Genomic DNA, 12,544 nt, shown 5'->3' with positions numbered 1-12,544 from the left:
AGGTCTTTTGTCTGTTGCTGTTTTTTTTGTTTTTTAGGAGCTGCGGCCTTCTAATTTAATTTTGAGAAAAACAAACAGGTTTAGGGAGATTGAAAGTTCCTCATAATGGCCACTGCAGTGCTAAATTACTTTTGGTTAAGTTGATCCATTTAGTTTAGAAATGTACATGAGGAAGGATCATAGTTTTTAAACATAAAACCACCAGGGTCCCTAGGAACCGGGGAGGCGGGGGGAACCACCACTCACAAAGCATTTTGATGACTGGGATTCCATTTCTTAGAGGTTTTTTTTCTAGAGCGAAGAGAAAAATTCCTCAACAGCACAATTTCAACAGGAACATCCTAGTTCTAGAAGGAATCAGACCAAAGGCCAGAACAGTCTGGTTCTGAAAAGGAATTGGATTGAAGGCCAACACACTTCCAACAGGCATAGTTCCACTAGAAACAATCTGGTTCTGCAAAGGAGTCAGACCAAAGAACAAACAAGTACTCTCAGGAAGGGTAGGCCTTCAAAATGGAACCTGAGTGAAACAGGGAGAGCTGAAACACAGAGAGAGCAGAGCTCTAAATTTGGGAAAAAAACTTACCCTCAAACTCCAGGGTTGGCAACTAAGCAGTGGGCTCAATTGGCTCTGTGGTATCTGTTTGCTCACCAGCCTCAGAGTTGCTGGGGGTCTTCTCTGGATCCCACTTCTGATCACAAAGTAATATTCACCTTAAAAATAAAACTGTCATTTTTTTTTTTACCAGCAAAAATAAGTGTATTTGGGAATAACAGAGAATTGCAATTTGGGATAAGCAAGCTATGGAAAAACCATAGGCAAGATCTGACCAAGGACGTATTTTTGAAATACCTTGCCCAAGAACTGCTGAATATATAAACACATGCAAACAATTTAAAATAAGCTTAAAACATTAAAAGAGACTAATACTTTATAGACAGTGTTCTCTGATAACAATATAGACAATGTTCTTTGACAACTTTGGTCCCTAAAAAATGTTAATACCAGTTGCTAAATAGAAAATATTACTGCTGAAATATGATCTTGTGAAGATGTAACATCAACTTGAAGGTTTTCCTTGTGCACAACTACTCTATCAGTCATATAATAGTTCCATATGAAATAAGTAGTGCTAAAATTAAACCACTGGCTTCAATAAACATACCACCAAAATAAGTGTATAAAATTTTCCTTTTACAGTAATTTTTAACAAATCGTGCAAATTGTGTCCATCTGTGTCTCTATCCTTCTACCTCAGTAATATCAGAATAGACAAATCTCCTGTCAGGCTAAAAGCTGGTTTAAAGAGTTGCTTTGTGTGTACATATGCAGTGTTTTCCCTTCATAAATACTTAAGATAAATTGAAAAAGATAACAATTTTATATTATGCAGAGGTACAACTGTCACTTAAATCCCAGCAAATGGATAGAGAAAACAATTGTATTAATATTTCCTTACCACTAATTAAAAACTCCTGATGTAGGCATTCCAGGTACATTTTTGTTTTTTTTTTCTTTTTCTCCTTTGGTAAAGAATTAATTATAATGAAAGAAGAAGTTTGAGAACTTTAGTAACAGTTGGAGCAGAAGTGGTTTTTAGTTTGGAGAATTTTTTTTCAAGGTTTTGGACTATGGTAACTTTTTTAGGTAGAAAAAAGCTTCATTTGGAAAAAAAAAATATGTGGTATAGATGGCCTAATTGTGAAACTGAAATCCACAGAATAATTTCTTAAAAGATCACACAAATGTGTAGTGCTTTTTAACTTGAGTATCACGTTGTTCATGTGACCTACAAGTAATAATTCCCATTTTACAAATGTAGGAACCGAGAAACTGAAGTGTCTCACCCCAAGTCAAGCTATGATGGCACATCATGCTTAAATCTAATTTTGTTTCCCTATTATGTCCTGACCTTATTTTTGACTGTTAGGTCTGTGGCTATGAAATATATTTCACTTTGTTGACCAAGTAACACCTTTGGCAAGAATGTTTAAGATCTGAATACTGTGTTTAATGTTAGGTTTTTGCTTCTGAATTCTTTAATTCCCAAAACTCCTTGTATGGCTTTTATGACTCATGACTCACACCCTATTCATACCACATTTGGTTTCCTCTCACCATCTTGCCTTTTGCATGAATAAGTTCTGAAGCAACCCCTATTTGGATGAAAAACACTGTGGCCATGTGTCAAGGTGGTAACGTTAGCGGGAGAAGCCTTCTCCAGAAGAGCCTGTGCAATCTTTTAAATGTGCATTGTGAAACTTTTTCTAGATTCTCTTCCCAGTTGATTCTAGATAAAAGGCAGAACACGGAGAGCCAGTACACGGTAGCAGTGAATATCAGCATCAAGCAGACCTGTTCTGAAATCCAGCTTTGCCATTACCCACTGGATTAGGTTGGCCTGTTTCTTCATCTATAAAATGCTGATGCAATTTATCTATCACACAGAGTGATGGCAAGTACTGTGACAATGCATATAACCTGTTTAACAGGTACTTCAGTGCCCTGTAAATCTTATTTTTAAGATCTTATTTAAATAAATCTTATTTAAATAAATTTAAATAAAATCTTACTTTATTTATTTCTAGGAGAGAGAGAGAGAGACAGCGTGAGCAGGGGAGGGTCAGAGAGAGAGGGAGACACAGACTCTGAAACAGGCTCCAGGCTCTGAGCCGGCAGTCAGCACACAGCCCGACGCGGGGCTCGAACCCACGAACCGCGAGATCATGACCCAAGCGAAAGTCGGTCGCTCAACCAACTAAGCCACCCAGGCGCCCCTGTAAATCTTATTTTTAGATCGGCCCCTCTCACCCTCAGTTGGGCCCTCTCTGAGATTCCTAGACTGCAGTTCTACGAGGCTTGCCGCTTGGAGAATGTGTCCAAAGTGAGTTCTTGGTATGCTGCAGTCCTGTGGCATAAGAACGTCTGGCTTCCATATGTGCAGCGAGTGGAGCACTAGCATTTTGCTACTTGACAAGGCTATTTAGCAGGTGCACGTGTCTGAGCATTCCTGAATCAGGAGGGGGGCAGCTCTGGATTTCAGATAGCAGTAACCGGGACACAGCTGGAGTGAGGCAGGAGCCAAGAGCATCAACTTGAGCTCCGAATGTGCAGTCTGAAACGAAATGAAACGGCCTAAAACGAAGAAGGTTCTAGCAAAAAATATCTATTAATTAGTGATCCAATTCCGTATGCATGTGGTGTGGAAAATACTGCAAATCGAGGTACCTTTTCAGTTACTTTGCTTTTGGGGTGGGTTGTAGCCTTGGAGCCTGGACTGGACTCAGAAAGGAAGTCCGCTGGTCCGGGGCTGAGGACACAGGGGGCACCTTGCGTTTCTGGCTCGGTTACAGAGCGGTACGTGGCTCATCCGGGCAGACACTTGCGCTCCCCTCGACCCTCCGGCCCGCGGAGGACCCCGCCCAGTGTCTTCCTGAGGCTCCGGCCCGCGGGCCGCGCGGCCCAGGTGAGGCCGGCCCCGCGCGCGCCCCTTCCCCCTCCCGGCGACTTCCTGGTTTGCAGAGGCGCTGGAGCAGCCGCGGGCGGCCCAGGTCGCAGGAACTGTGAGGCCCCAGCCTCGGAGGCGGCGGGGGCGGCGGCCGGTAGAGACGGGGGCGGCGGCCGCGCCACCGCTGCCGTTGCTGCTGTCACAAAAAGGCTCCGGGGGGTGGGGTGGGAGGCGGGGAAGCGCCGGGGGCGCCGCCGACATGGGCCCGCCGCCGCCGCCGCCGCTGTGAGTTGCCTCCTTCCCCGCTGGGCGGCCGGCGTGCGCGGGGGCGGCGCGACCCTCCGAGCGCGGGGCAGTGGGCTTCCAGGCCGGCGCGGGGGCGGGACGGACGGCCCCACACCGACATGTAACCATGGACTGCAGGACCAAGTGAGTGGGGGCGCGGGCGGCCGGGCGGGCAGGGGGGCGCCCCGCGGCGGCCCCCCAGACGGCGACGCCGGCCCGGCCCCCGCGGGTGCGCGGCCGGCCGGCGGGACAGCGCTAGGCCGCAAAGCCTGTGCGGCCCCGCGGCCCCTGCGCGGCGGGGTCGGCGGGGCTCTCCGCGAGCTGCCGGCGGCGCCGGGTAGACGCCCGCGTCTCTAGGTGGTGGTGGAGGAGGCCTGGCGGCTCCTGCCGCCACCCGCTGTGGGTTTCTTGTTCCTCCCGGAGTGTGGCAGACGTGACTGTGGGCTGTCTGCGTCTTGCTGGTGTCCGGGAGGGCGTCAGCGTTGAGGTTAAGCGATTCATATTTAAACTATTTTCCTAACGCGAAGATAACCGTTTCATTTTTAAGTGTAGTTGTCAGTTTATCTGAGAGGTTTTCCTCCAATTTTTCTTAGTCAATTGGTCTCTGATATTTGCTTACATAGGTGCTAGGTGTATGCATGGTACTTGCAAAGTGGTATCCAATTAGATAGTATTTTTATGTGTTTGCTAAAGTACACATTACTGGGTATTTTTCATCTGGACATTGATTATGTAGAAAGCAATTTGTGTGAGTTTTACGTGTTTTTTTCCTAAAGTTACTTCGCAAAGATGTTCTTCCTCCTTTACTCCCTGTTCACACCCCTCCCCCCGTTTAAAATAATGAATACTATTTATATTTGTATTAGTATGGAAGGCTTGTTAGATTTCACAGTGTAATTGAATCAGTATTTACTTTTTTGCACCTGAGAGAGATTTTAAAAAATATTAAGGAAATGGGAAAATTATGTGATTTAGAATTATTTACTTAAGTGTTTGATATGGGAGGGGGCAGCATAAGTGATTTAAAAGGTATACTTTTTTACATTAATTGGATTATGAGGGAGGAGGTCACCTAAGTCTGTATTCTTTCCATTGAAACAGGTTAATAGTGGGAGGGCTGAGGATATGTATATTTCCAAATTAACATATATAGCTTGTCACTCCCTGTGATCTTAGATTCTTGTAATAAGTTTAGAAAAGTTAATGTTTATTTAGAAGCCAAAACTGGCATTAGCTTATTAAACCAAGTGCATATTAAAAACAGCCAGCTTGCAAAGACACTAAGGTCTCCTTAGCAAAAATAAGAGTAACACTTTGGTCACGTGGACATTGTAGTCTCAGATTTTGCCTCTTATCTTCCAGCAGAAAGAGATTAAAACAGAACTATGTCAGAAAATGTGTAGGTTTAAACTCGCTTTTTGAAATTAAGCTAATGAATAGGTTGAATGTATGAAAAGTTAGTAAAGAAGGGGATAACTTCAGAATGAAGCAAAGAAACCTTTTGTTGCTAGTGGGAAAATGTAATATTGAGGCAGATATCTAATTTCTCCAAAGATAATTGACATAAAACCAGATTTTTGTTGTTAGCCTTGCGGTTTATATATGGTTTGCTACTTTAAACATGCATGGCAGTAATTACATCTCAACAGAAGCATATGCAAAGTGTCACATTTAAGGAGCGTTGTAACTTTTATGGTGGTCTAGAATGTGTAGGTGGAACTCGATATTCATCATTTATACGTATATTGCAAATCCTTTAAAAAAAAAAAGCCTAAAAAAAAGCCTGAGAACGTTCTGGCCAGCTTTGTTTGCAGGAAAAGGTGGAGATACTTAGGAATATACTGGCTTTCCAGTTTTGATTCAATGAGATAAAGTCAGTGCTTTACATTTATACAGTACTTAATACTTTGTAAAGTACTTCCATATATATTAGTTGGTATATAATCCTCACAGTTATTCTTCGAAGTGAACAAAGCACCATATAGGTGAAAAAACAGGCTGAGGTTAAATGTTTGCCGCAGGTCTCAGAATTCCTAAGCCTCTAACATTACTGAATTGGGAAAAAACTGTTATTTTCTACATTGTGCTCATCTAGTTTAATGGAATATATTGCATCGAGAACAAGATTAGTTTTTTGAGTTAAGAAAACATAAACTCTGCAGAGATATTGATTTGTTCTAAATATAACAAAATTCTTTTTTCTTTTAGGGAAAATCCAGAGAGGACCTTTGACTTGGTATTGAACGTGAAGTGTCATGCCTCTGAAAATGAAGGTATGTGTATTTTGTTAGTTCTTAAAATAGTTGAGTCTATCAATAATAAGTGTTAGTGTGGTAGACTACTAGAACATAATGGTATTGGGATAATGGTGGTACTAAATGTATGTTCTGAATGTAGCCTCTTAAGCTGCTGTTAATAAAATAGATGCTAGGTCTTTGCCATGAGATTGTAGGAATCACGAATGTTGCCTATAGAGCTTAATTTTCAGGTGTACATTAAGGCCATGGAACTCAGCTTTACCATCTGTTGGCAGAATGATGATTAGTTTTGACAGTAGGGCACACTTGTCATTTTCTTCCATTTGTCTTTGAAAACTTAGCTCCTTTTTTAAACATTAGTGGAAATTCTCCTGCCAGGATGATGGGAGCCACACCAGGCCCCTTCTAAGGTTTCCGGAATGCAGAGTGCAGACTTGAGTAGCCCCTTCTGTTGGATTTACTCCAGGAGCAAAGCACTTTCTGAGGGAGGTAAATAATAGTGTGACATTACTTGGAATGGTTTGAGCTTTCAGTTCTATATTATTTCCTGAAAAGAACACTTTTGTCAGTTTTTTCCCCGCCAGTTTGTTATATGCAATATGCATGCATCGGGGGGGAGGTGTGGTACAAACGAAGAACTCTCTCTCTTACTTCCCTTTTGATGTGCCCTTGTGTGGTGTGTTTTCATGGATATCTCTGCAGTGTGTGATTTCACTTATAGTGTACTCAGATTGTAGGTAAATCATGGTGATTAAGTGTGGGATTTTGTGGAGAGTACTTGCCCACTCTAAAGACTTGGTCCAAGGTCTGCCGACACTCTTAGCCCTAGAATCTGGCCAGCAATTATACGCTCTTCAGCAATTTGGAGCTGCACACCTTAAAATAGAGGAGCCCAACCCAGCTTGTGGTGAAATGGACCTGGCTAATTTTAGGTACAAAGTCACACATGTGCCTGACCCCACCAGCCGTGCCTACTATCCTTCTGGCCTCTATGAACTATGGCTGTGATCAGGTTTGTCCCCAGGCAAGGAGGGAGCCTACCTAGGTTGTAGGGAGCTTTTTCAAATTAAAAAGGTTATCTTTTGTTTTCCTACATGTATTAAAGTTAGTCTGTTTATGTTCTTTCCAGGCACAGCTAAGTTCTCTTTGAAGACTGAAATGGATACATTATTTTTTCAGCTCCAATTTAAATCTGTTCTTTAGTGTATTTATGGTATGAATAAGTCTTCAGAATACCTTTGCCATAACATTGGCTAAGGTGGGTAATCCTCACCTGATGTGTTTGTAAAACAGGCTGAATTCCTTTGGAAAACATAATTACTTTATAATTTTAAATGCATGCCAAAGTGATTTTGTTACAAGGATCAATCTGGCTTATATAACACTGATCTGTATCACGTGTCACAGAGATTGTGACCTTTCCATAATGACTTCTGAGTGTTTTGCTCCTTCCTTCCTCCCTTTGCCCTTTGCCATTTTTTTAGGAACTAGTTATTCCAGTTTTTATCTTCTACTTCTGCCCTTCTTTTATTCCTTACTTGCCTTTTTGCTGTTATTGTTTAAATCACTAATTAGAAACCTCTTCATTTGTATTTTAATAGTTTATCGAGCAGAGTGAAGTTGGGAATATGACAAATGGCTAAAATAAACACTTTAGCCTCTCTGTAGGTTGCAATGAATCCATTCCACCCATGTATTCCATTAATATGACTCCTGGGCAGCAAATTCTAAAGATTTAAAAACAATTTTTTTAACATTTATTTAAAAATGTTAGTTAAATGTTATTTAAAAACAGAGAGATGGAGCATGAGTGGGGGAGGGGTAGAGAGAGAGGGAGACATAGAATCTGAAGCAGGCTCCAGGCTCTGAGCTGTCAGCACAGAGCCCGACATGGGGCTTGAATTCATGAACCGTGAGATCATGACCTGAGCTGAAGTTGGATGCTTAACCAACTGAGCCACCCAGGCTCACCTCTAAAGATTTTTAAAAAAGCTGAAGTCAACTATATTAAAGGCATAAGAAACTGTCTTTTTTAAAATTGTGACTTAAATAGTATGACTATGACTAATCTTTTTGGGTCTAAAAAGTTATACTTTTTGTGCTTTAAAAAGTAATGCCACTCTATAACTAAAATTTTGTTAGATTGAGAGTTTTATGTTTCTAAATGTTTTTATTAATTTTCTACTTTATTGATAAACATTAAAGGGAAAATGACCAGAAATTATTTAAGAGAGTTACTGGAATATTCCTATTTAACTGTCAATAAAACCTGTTTGGTTTAATGAATCTGATATATGCATCAGTTTGTTTAAAATAGGATAGTTTTTGTTGTTGTTGTTTTGTTTTTTGCTAGTCTTTAAACGAAGATGATGACATTCTTATACAGTAATAAGCCTGGAAAACAAAATGTGTAAGTTAAGATGTTTGGGGCACAAATGTAAAACCAATTTAAGTAATGAGTGAACTTGATAGTTCATATAAGAGGAAGTCTGGAAGTAGGGTCATCAAAGATCCAGGTTCTTTCTGCGTCTCAGCTCTGCCACTCATAGTGGTATCCTTAAAGATTTAAATTCCTGGTTATAGGGTGGTTGTCAAGAGAATTTGGAACTCTACTTTCTCTGTTATGACCTTGGGAGTAACAGACACTGGCTTTTCATGGAACTCTGTTTAGAGCCAGAACATTTCTTTCCCAGAAACTTCCACAGCATTGGATCTCAGTGGCCTCAGTTGGCATGGGCCTAACCGCTCCAAAAATAATCATTGGTGGAGTAGTGGTAGAGGGATGAGTGGCAAGTGGCAAGTGGCAATTATCATGATTGATTATTACTAAACAACTGGCTAGGAACAGATGTTGGGAAATCCATTAACATGCTCTCTGCACTTCTTAGAATATTAGTTTATTTTTTGAAGATTATCTTTTGATCCAGTAGAAAATGCTATGTTCAGGGTAAACTTGTTTTATGCTAAGATTGGTGATATTGCATGAAGATAGTTGGCATGTTTCTCTTGTTCACTTTCTAATAGGTTTAAAGTTCTTTTATCTTGTACAGTTTACTTCACAAAAATCTTCAGAGACCAATTACTATTTAAGTTTTAGTTGGTTACTTGAAATGGTATTAGTTGCTGAAATATAACTTAATATAGCCAGCTCTGATAAAGGGGTGATCGTCATCTGATTGATTGCTATTTGAGCTTGCTTCGAAGACATGATGTTGATTTTTTGACAACACATCTCAAACACTGAGAAATAGTGTCATATGGAGGCCTCCCCAATTAAAAAATTGCCATGAGAGTAGTTGGTAGTGTTTCTCTATTGTGTCCCCTGGTGTTAGTAGAATTGGTGCTTATGGTGTGTGACACATTGGTTGGCCCATATTTTCATGGATGTTTCCCAGGCGGGACAACTCCCCTAGTAACTTCTGCTGCAACTATCCAAGAGTGAAGTGCCGGAATTTAGATCTTAATACTCTTCCTGGTAAATTTCCAAGGGAATTGCTATTGTCGCTCTTCTCTTTGCTGTCTTTCATATTTCCCAGCAGTCAGCAAAGTACAGCCAGCAGTGATGGCCTCTCCTCAATTCTAATAGCAGAATTTATTGTTACCACACTGCCCCTACATTCCCCAAAGTGATTCAGGACTTCAGGGAACCGAAAAGTAACACTTCCTCAATGCCGAGTTGAAGATGCCTCCTCTTAGGGTTTTTTCTTTCAGGCAGTGGCCATGGTACTCTAGCTTTCTCTTTTACATTTTGTTGAGAGCTCTACCTCCAGCAGCAGCAGCAGCAGCAGCAGCAGCAGCAGCAGCAGCAGCAGCACGACTGCTAATACTCACATAGCACTTTGTGCGGTGCCCAATTCTAGCTGTTCTGCGTGTGCTAACTATATAAATCTCATGAACATCCTAAGGGAAGGAGGTGCTTATCTTCATTTTGCACATGAGGTAACCGAAACACAGAGAAATGAAGAAACTTGCCCAAGTAGTCTCACTACAGAGTCTGATTAGTCTCACTCCAGAGTCTGTATTTTAATCTGCTTTTTAATAGACTTAATCTAATTTTAAAATTCTGCTCTATTGCCTCTCATTGTATAGTAACCTCAAATCAGCCAGGACAGGCTGCATTGTTACCATGCAAGGAAATATTAGGGTATAAACTACATGTGGTGCAGGTATATATTTTTTTAAACAGGAATACAGTGTTTTCCCTGAAATTAATGAATCCAGGGTAATTCCACATAAAAAATTACTGAGCTTTTCCTTTGTGGTTATTGATGCTGGCTCAGGATATCCCCCTTCCCCACACCATTCTTTTTTTAAGATGTTTGTCTCTGTGTTTGATGAATCTTTTAATTTCTTTTTAATGTTATTTTACTTTTGAGAAACAGAAAGACAGGGCATAAGTCGGGGAGGGGCAGAGAAAAGGTGACACAGAATCTGAAGCAGGCTCCAGACTCCATGCTGTCTGCATAGAGCCCGATGCAGGGCTTGAACACACGAACTGTGAGATCATGACCTAAACTGAAGTGGGATACTTAACCGACTGAGCCACCCAGCTGCCCCAGTGAATCTTTGATTTAATAGCTCTAGTTATTTATTAGTAGTTTTCACACATCTTTAGCAAATTTTGTTTTCTATATTCCTTTCTCCTTTCCTAATTTCTCTTAAACAAATCTCCCTTTGCTACTGACTTTTTACTTTATAAACCCATCCAACTCAGTATCAAGTTATCCCCCTTTCTGATCTCTAGTTATGTTAAACAGCTTAACTGCCTCTTACTCTTTTCTTAAATGAGAACCTTAGGCCAGAGAATCCTAACTTACTAACCCCCATGCCCTTCACAAGAAAGGGTATTTCTATTTTTTTAAATTTTTTAATGTTTTTTTATTTCTGAGAGAGAAAGGCAGCGTGAGCACGGGAGGGTCAGAGAGAGAGGGAGATACAGAATCTGAAGCAGGCTCCAGGCTCTGAGCTAACTGTCAGCAAAGAGACTGATGTGGGGCTCAAACCCACGAACTGTGAGATCATGACCTGAGCCCAAGTCAGACGCTGAACTGCCTGAGCTACCCAGGTGCCCCAAGAAAGGGTATTTCTTTTTTTTTTTTTAATGTTTTTTTAATGTTTTATTTATTTCTAGGAGAGAGAGAGAGACAGCGTGAGCAGGGGAGGGTCAGAGAGAGAGGGAGTCACAGTCTGAAACAGTTTTCAGGCTCTGAGCTGGCAGTCAGCACAGAGCCCGATGCGGGGCTTGAACCCACGAACTGCGAGATCATGACCTAAGTGAAAGTCGGATGCTTAACCGACTAAGCCACCCAGGCACCCCAAGAAAGGGTATTTCTAAGCTCACTTTTGTATTTGATGAATGCAAAAGTGATCCTGTCGGGATGCTGTTGACCCAGAATCCACTGTATTTACTTCTGCCTGTATTTTAGCATTTACTGCTCCTGTAGATATGTCTGATATAGTAGTATGTAGACGTGCAGCTGGGTCTGAGTGTCTGCCCTGCTTAAAATAAATTGTTTAAGAACTGGGTCTTGGGGCGCCTGGGTGGCTCGGTTAAGCGTCCCACTTTGGTTCAGGTCATGATCTTGCATTTCGTGGGTTCAAGCCCAGTGTCGGGCTCTGTGCTGACAGCCAGCTCAGAGCCTGGAGCCTGCTTCGGATTCTGTATCTCCCTCTCTCTCTGACCCTCCCCTGCTCACGCTATTTCTCAGAAATAAATGAAAACATTAAAAAAATTATTAAAAAAAAGAACTGGGCCATTATTAATTTGTATCTTTGGGGGGGGGGGAACCTTAGCACTGTACCTGGCATGTTAAGTGAATATGTACAGAATGAATAGAAGAAATTGGACCTAGCATAGGCCCTGGCCATTGGTCAAATAAATGTTGATCAGATTAATTTACTGAGAGCTACTTGTTGTAGAAGTGATCTTAAATTTGTGCTGGTATGACAAAAGCAGGGACAATAGAAATAGATGACCATGTATATCTTGGACCAGGGGCTTATTTTGGGATACTCTGTGCTTAAGCTCTTTCCATTCAGGACCTACATCTGCTTGCTCTCTTCTCCCAACATAAGATTTATTGGGACGATTGCTATATATGTGTGCTTTGGAGTCTACCTTAAAGCCCATTTATACCCATCCACACCTACCCAAACCCCAATAAAACCCTAACATTTAGAAAGTAGAACTTTGATGAAGCATACATATAGTAAAGTGCTCTAGCAGACTTTTCATATTGCCCAACATGGAAGAAAAATCTGTGAGTAAAGTGCGGTTTTCATGTTTTGGCTCTGGCTTTGTGTTCGCTGCAGAGCTGTCCTTCTCCATCTAGATGCACGGGAATAATTTAGAGTCATTGTGACTCCAAATATTATTGCCTTTACATCATAGATTGTTGAAGAAAATGAAACTATTTTCCCATATTTGCTAACCAGGGATAAAATTTAATGTGGTTCTTTGGAACTATATCTTTGAGGTATGCCATTTTTTGTTTTATTATAGAAGATTTAGGAATAACTGTACTTTTATGCTGTGCTTTGGAGCATTATGTG

The 12,544-nt window shown here is 41.3% G+C and overlaps 1 protein-coding gene across 4 annotated transcripts in view; it reads left to right on the top strand.

Annotated features, from left to right (window-relative positions):
* Positions 1–3,117: 3,117 nt before the first annotated feature.
* Positions 3,118–12,544, top strand: part of DENND1B (DENN domain containing 1B) — a 241,859-nt gene continuing 232,432 nt past the window's right edge. For 2 of the 4 annotated variants that reach the window (XM_039252678.1, XM_039252681.1), the window contains exons 1-2: positions 3,118–3,225; positions 5,943–6,007. In XM_039252678.1, the coding sequence (XP_039108609.1) occupies positions 3,197–3,225; positions 5,943–6,007 (94 nt within the window). In that variant the 5' untranslated portion in view covers positions 3,118–3,196. Of the gene's footprint in view, positions 3,226–3,697; positions 3,879–5,942; positions 6,008–12,544 lie in introns of those variants that run through there. The other 2 variants (XM_039252682.1, XM_039252680.1) reach the window with 2 other exon arrangements.

This window comes from Hyaena hyaena, unplaced genomic scaffold, assembly GCF_003009895.1.
Source record: "Hyaena hyaena isolate Hyena2069 unplaced genomic scaffold, ASM300989v1 scaffold_429, whole genome shotgun sequence".
NCBI classification, from domain to species: domain Eukaryota; kingdom Metazoa; phylum Chordata; class Mammalia; order Carnivora; family Hyaenidae; genus Hyaena; species Hyaena hyaena.
Note: the sequence above shows the minus strand (reverse complement) of the source record. Positions and strands in the feature narration are given on the sequence as shown.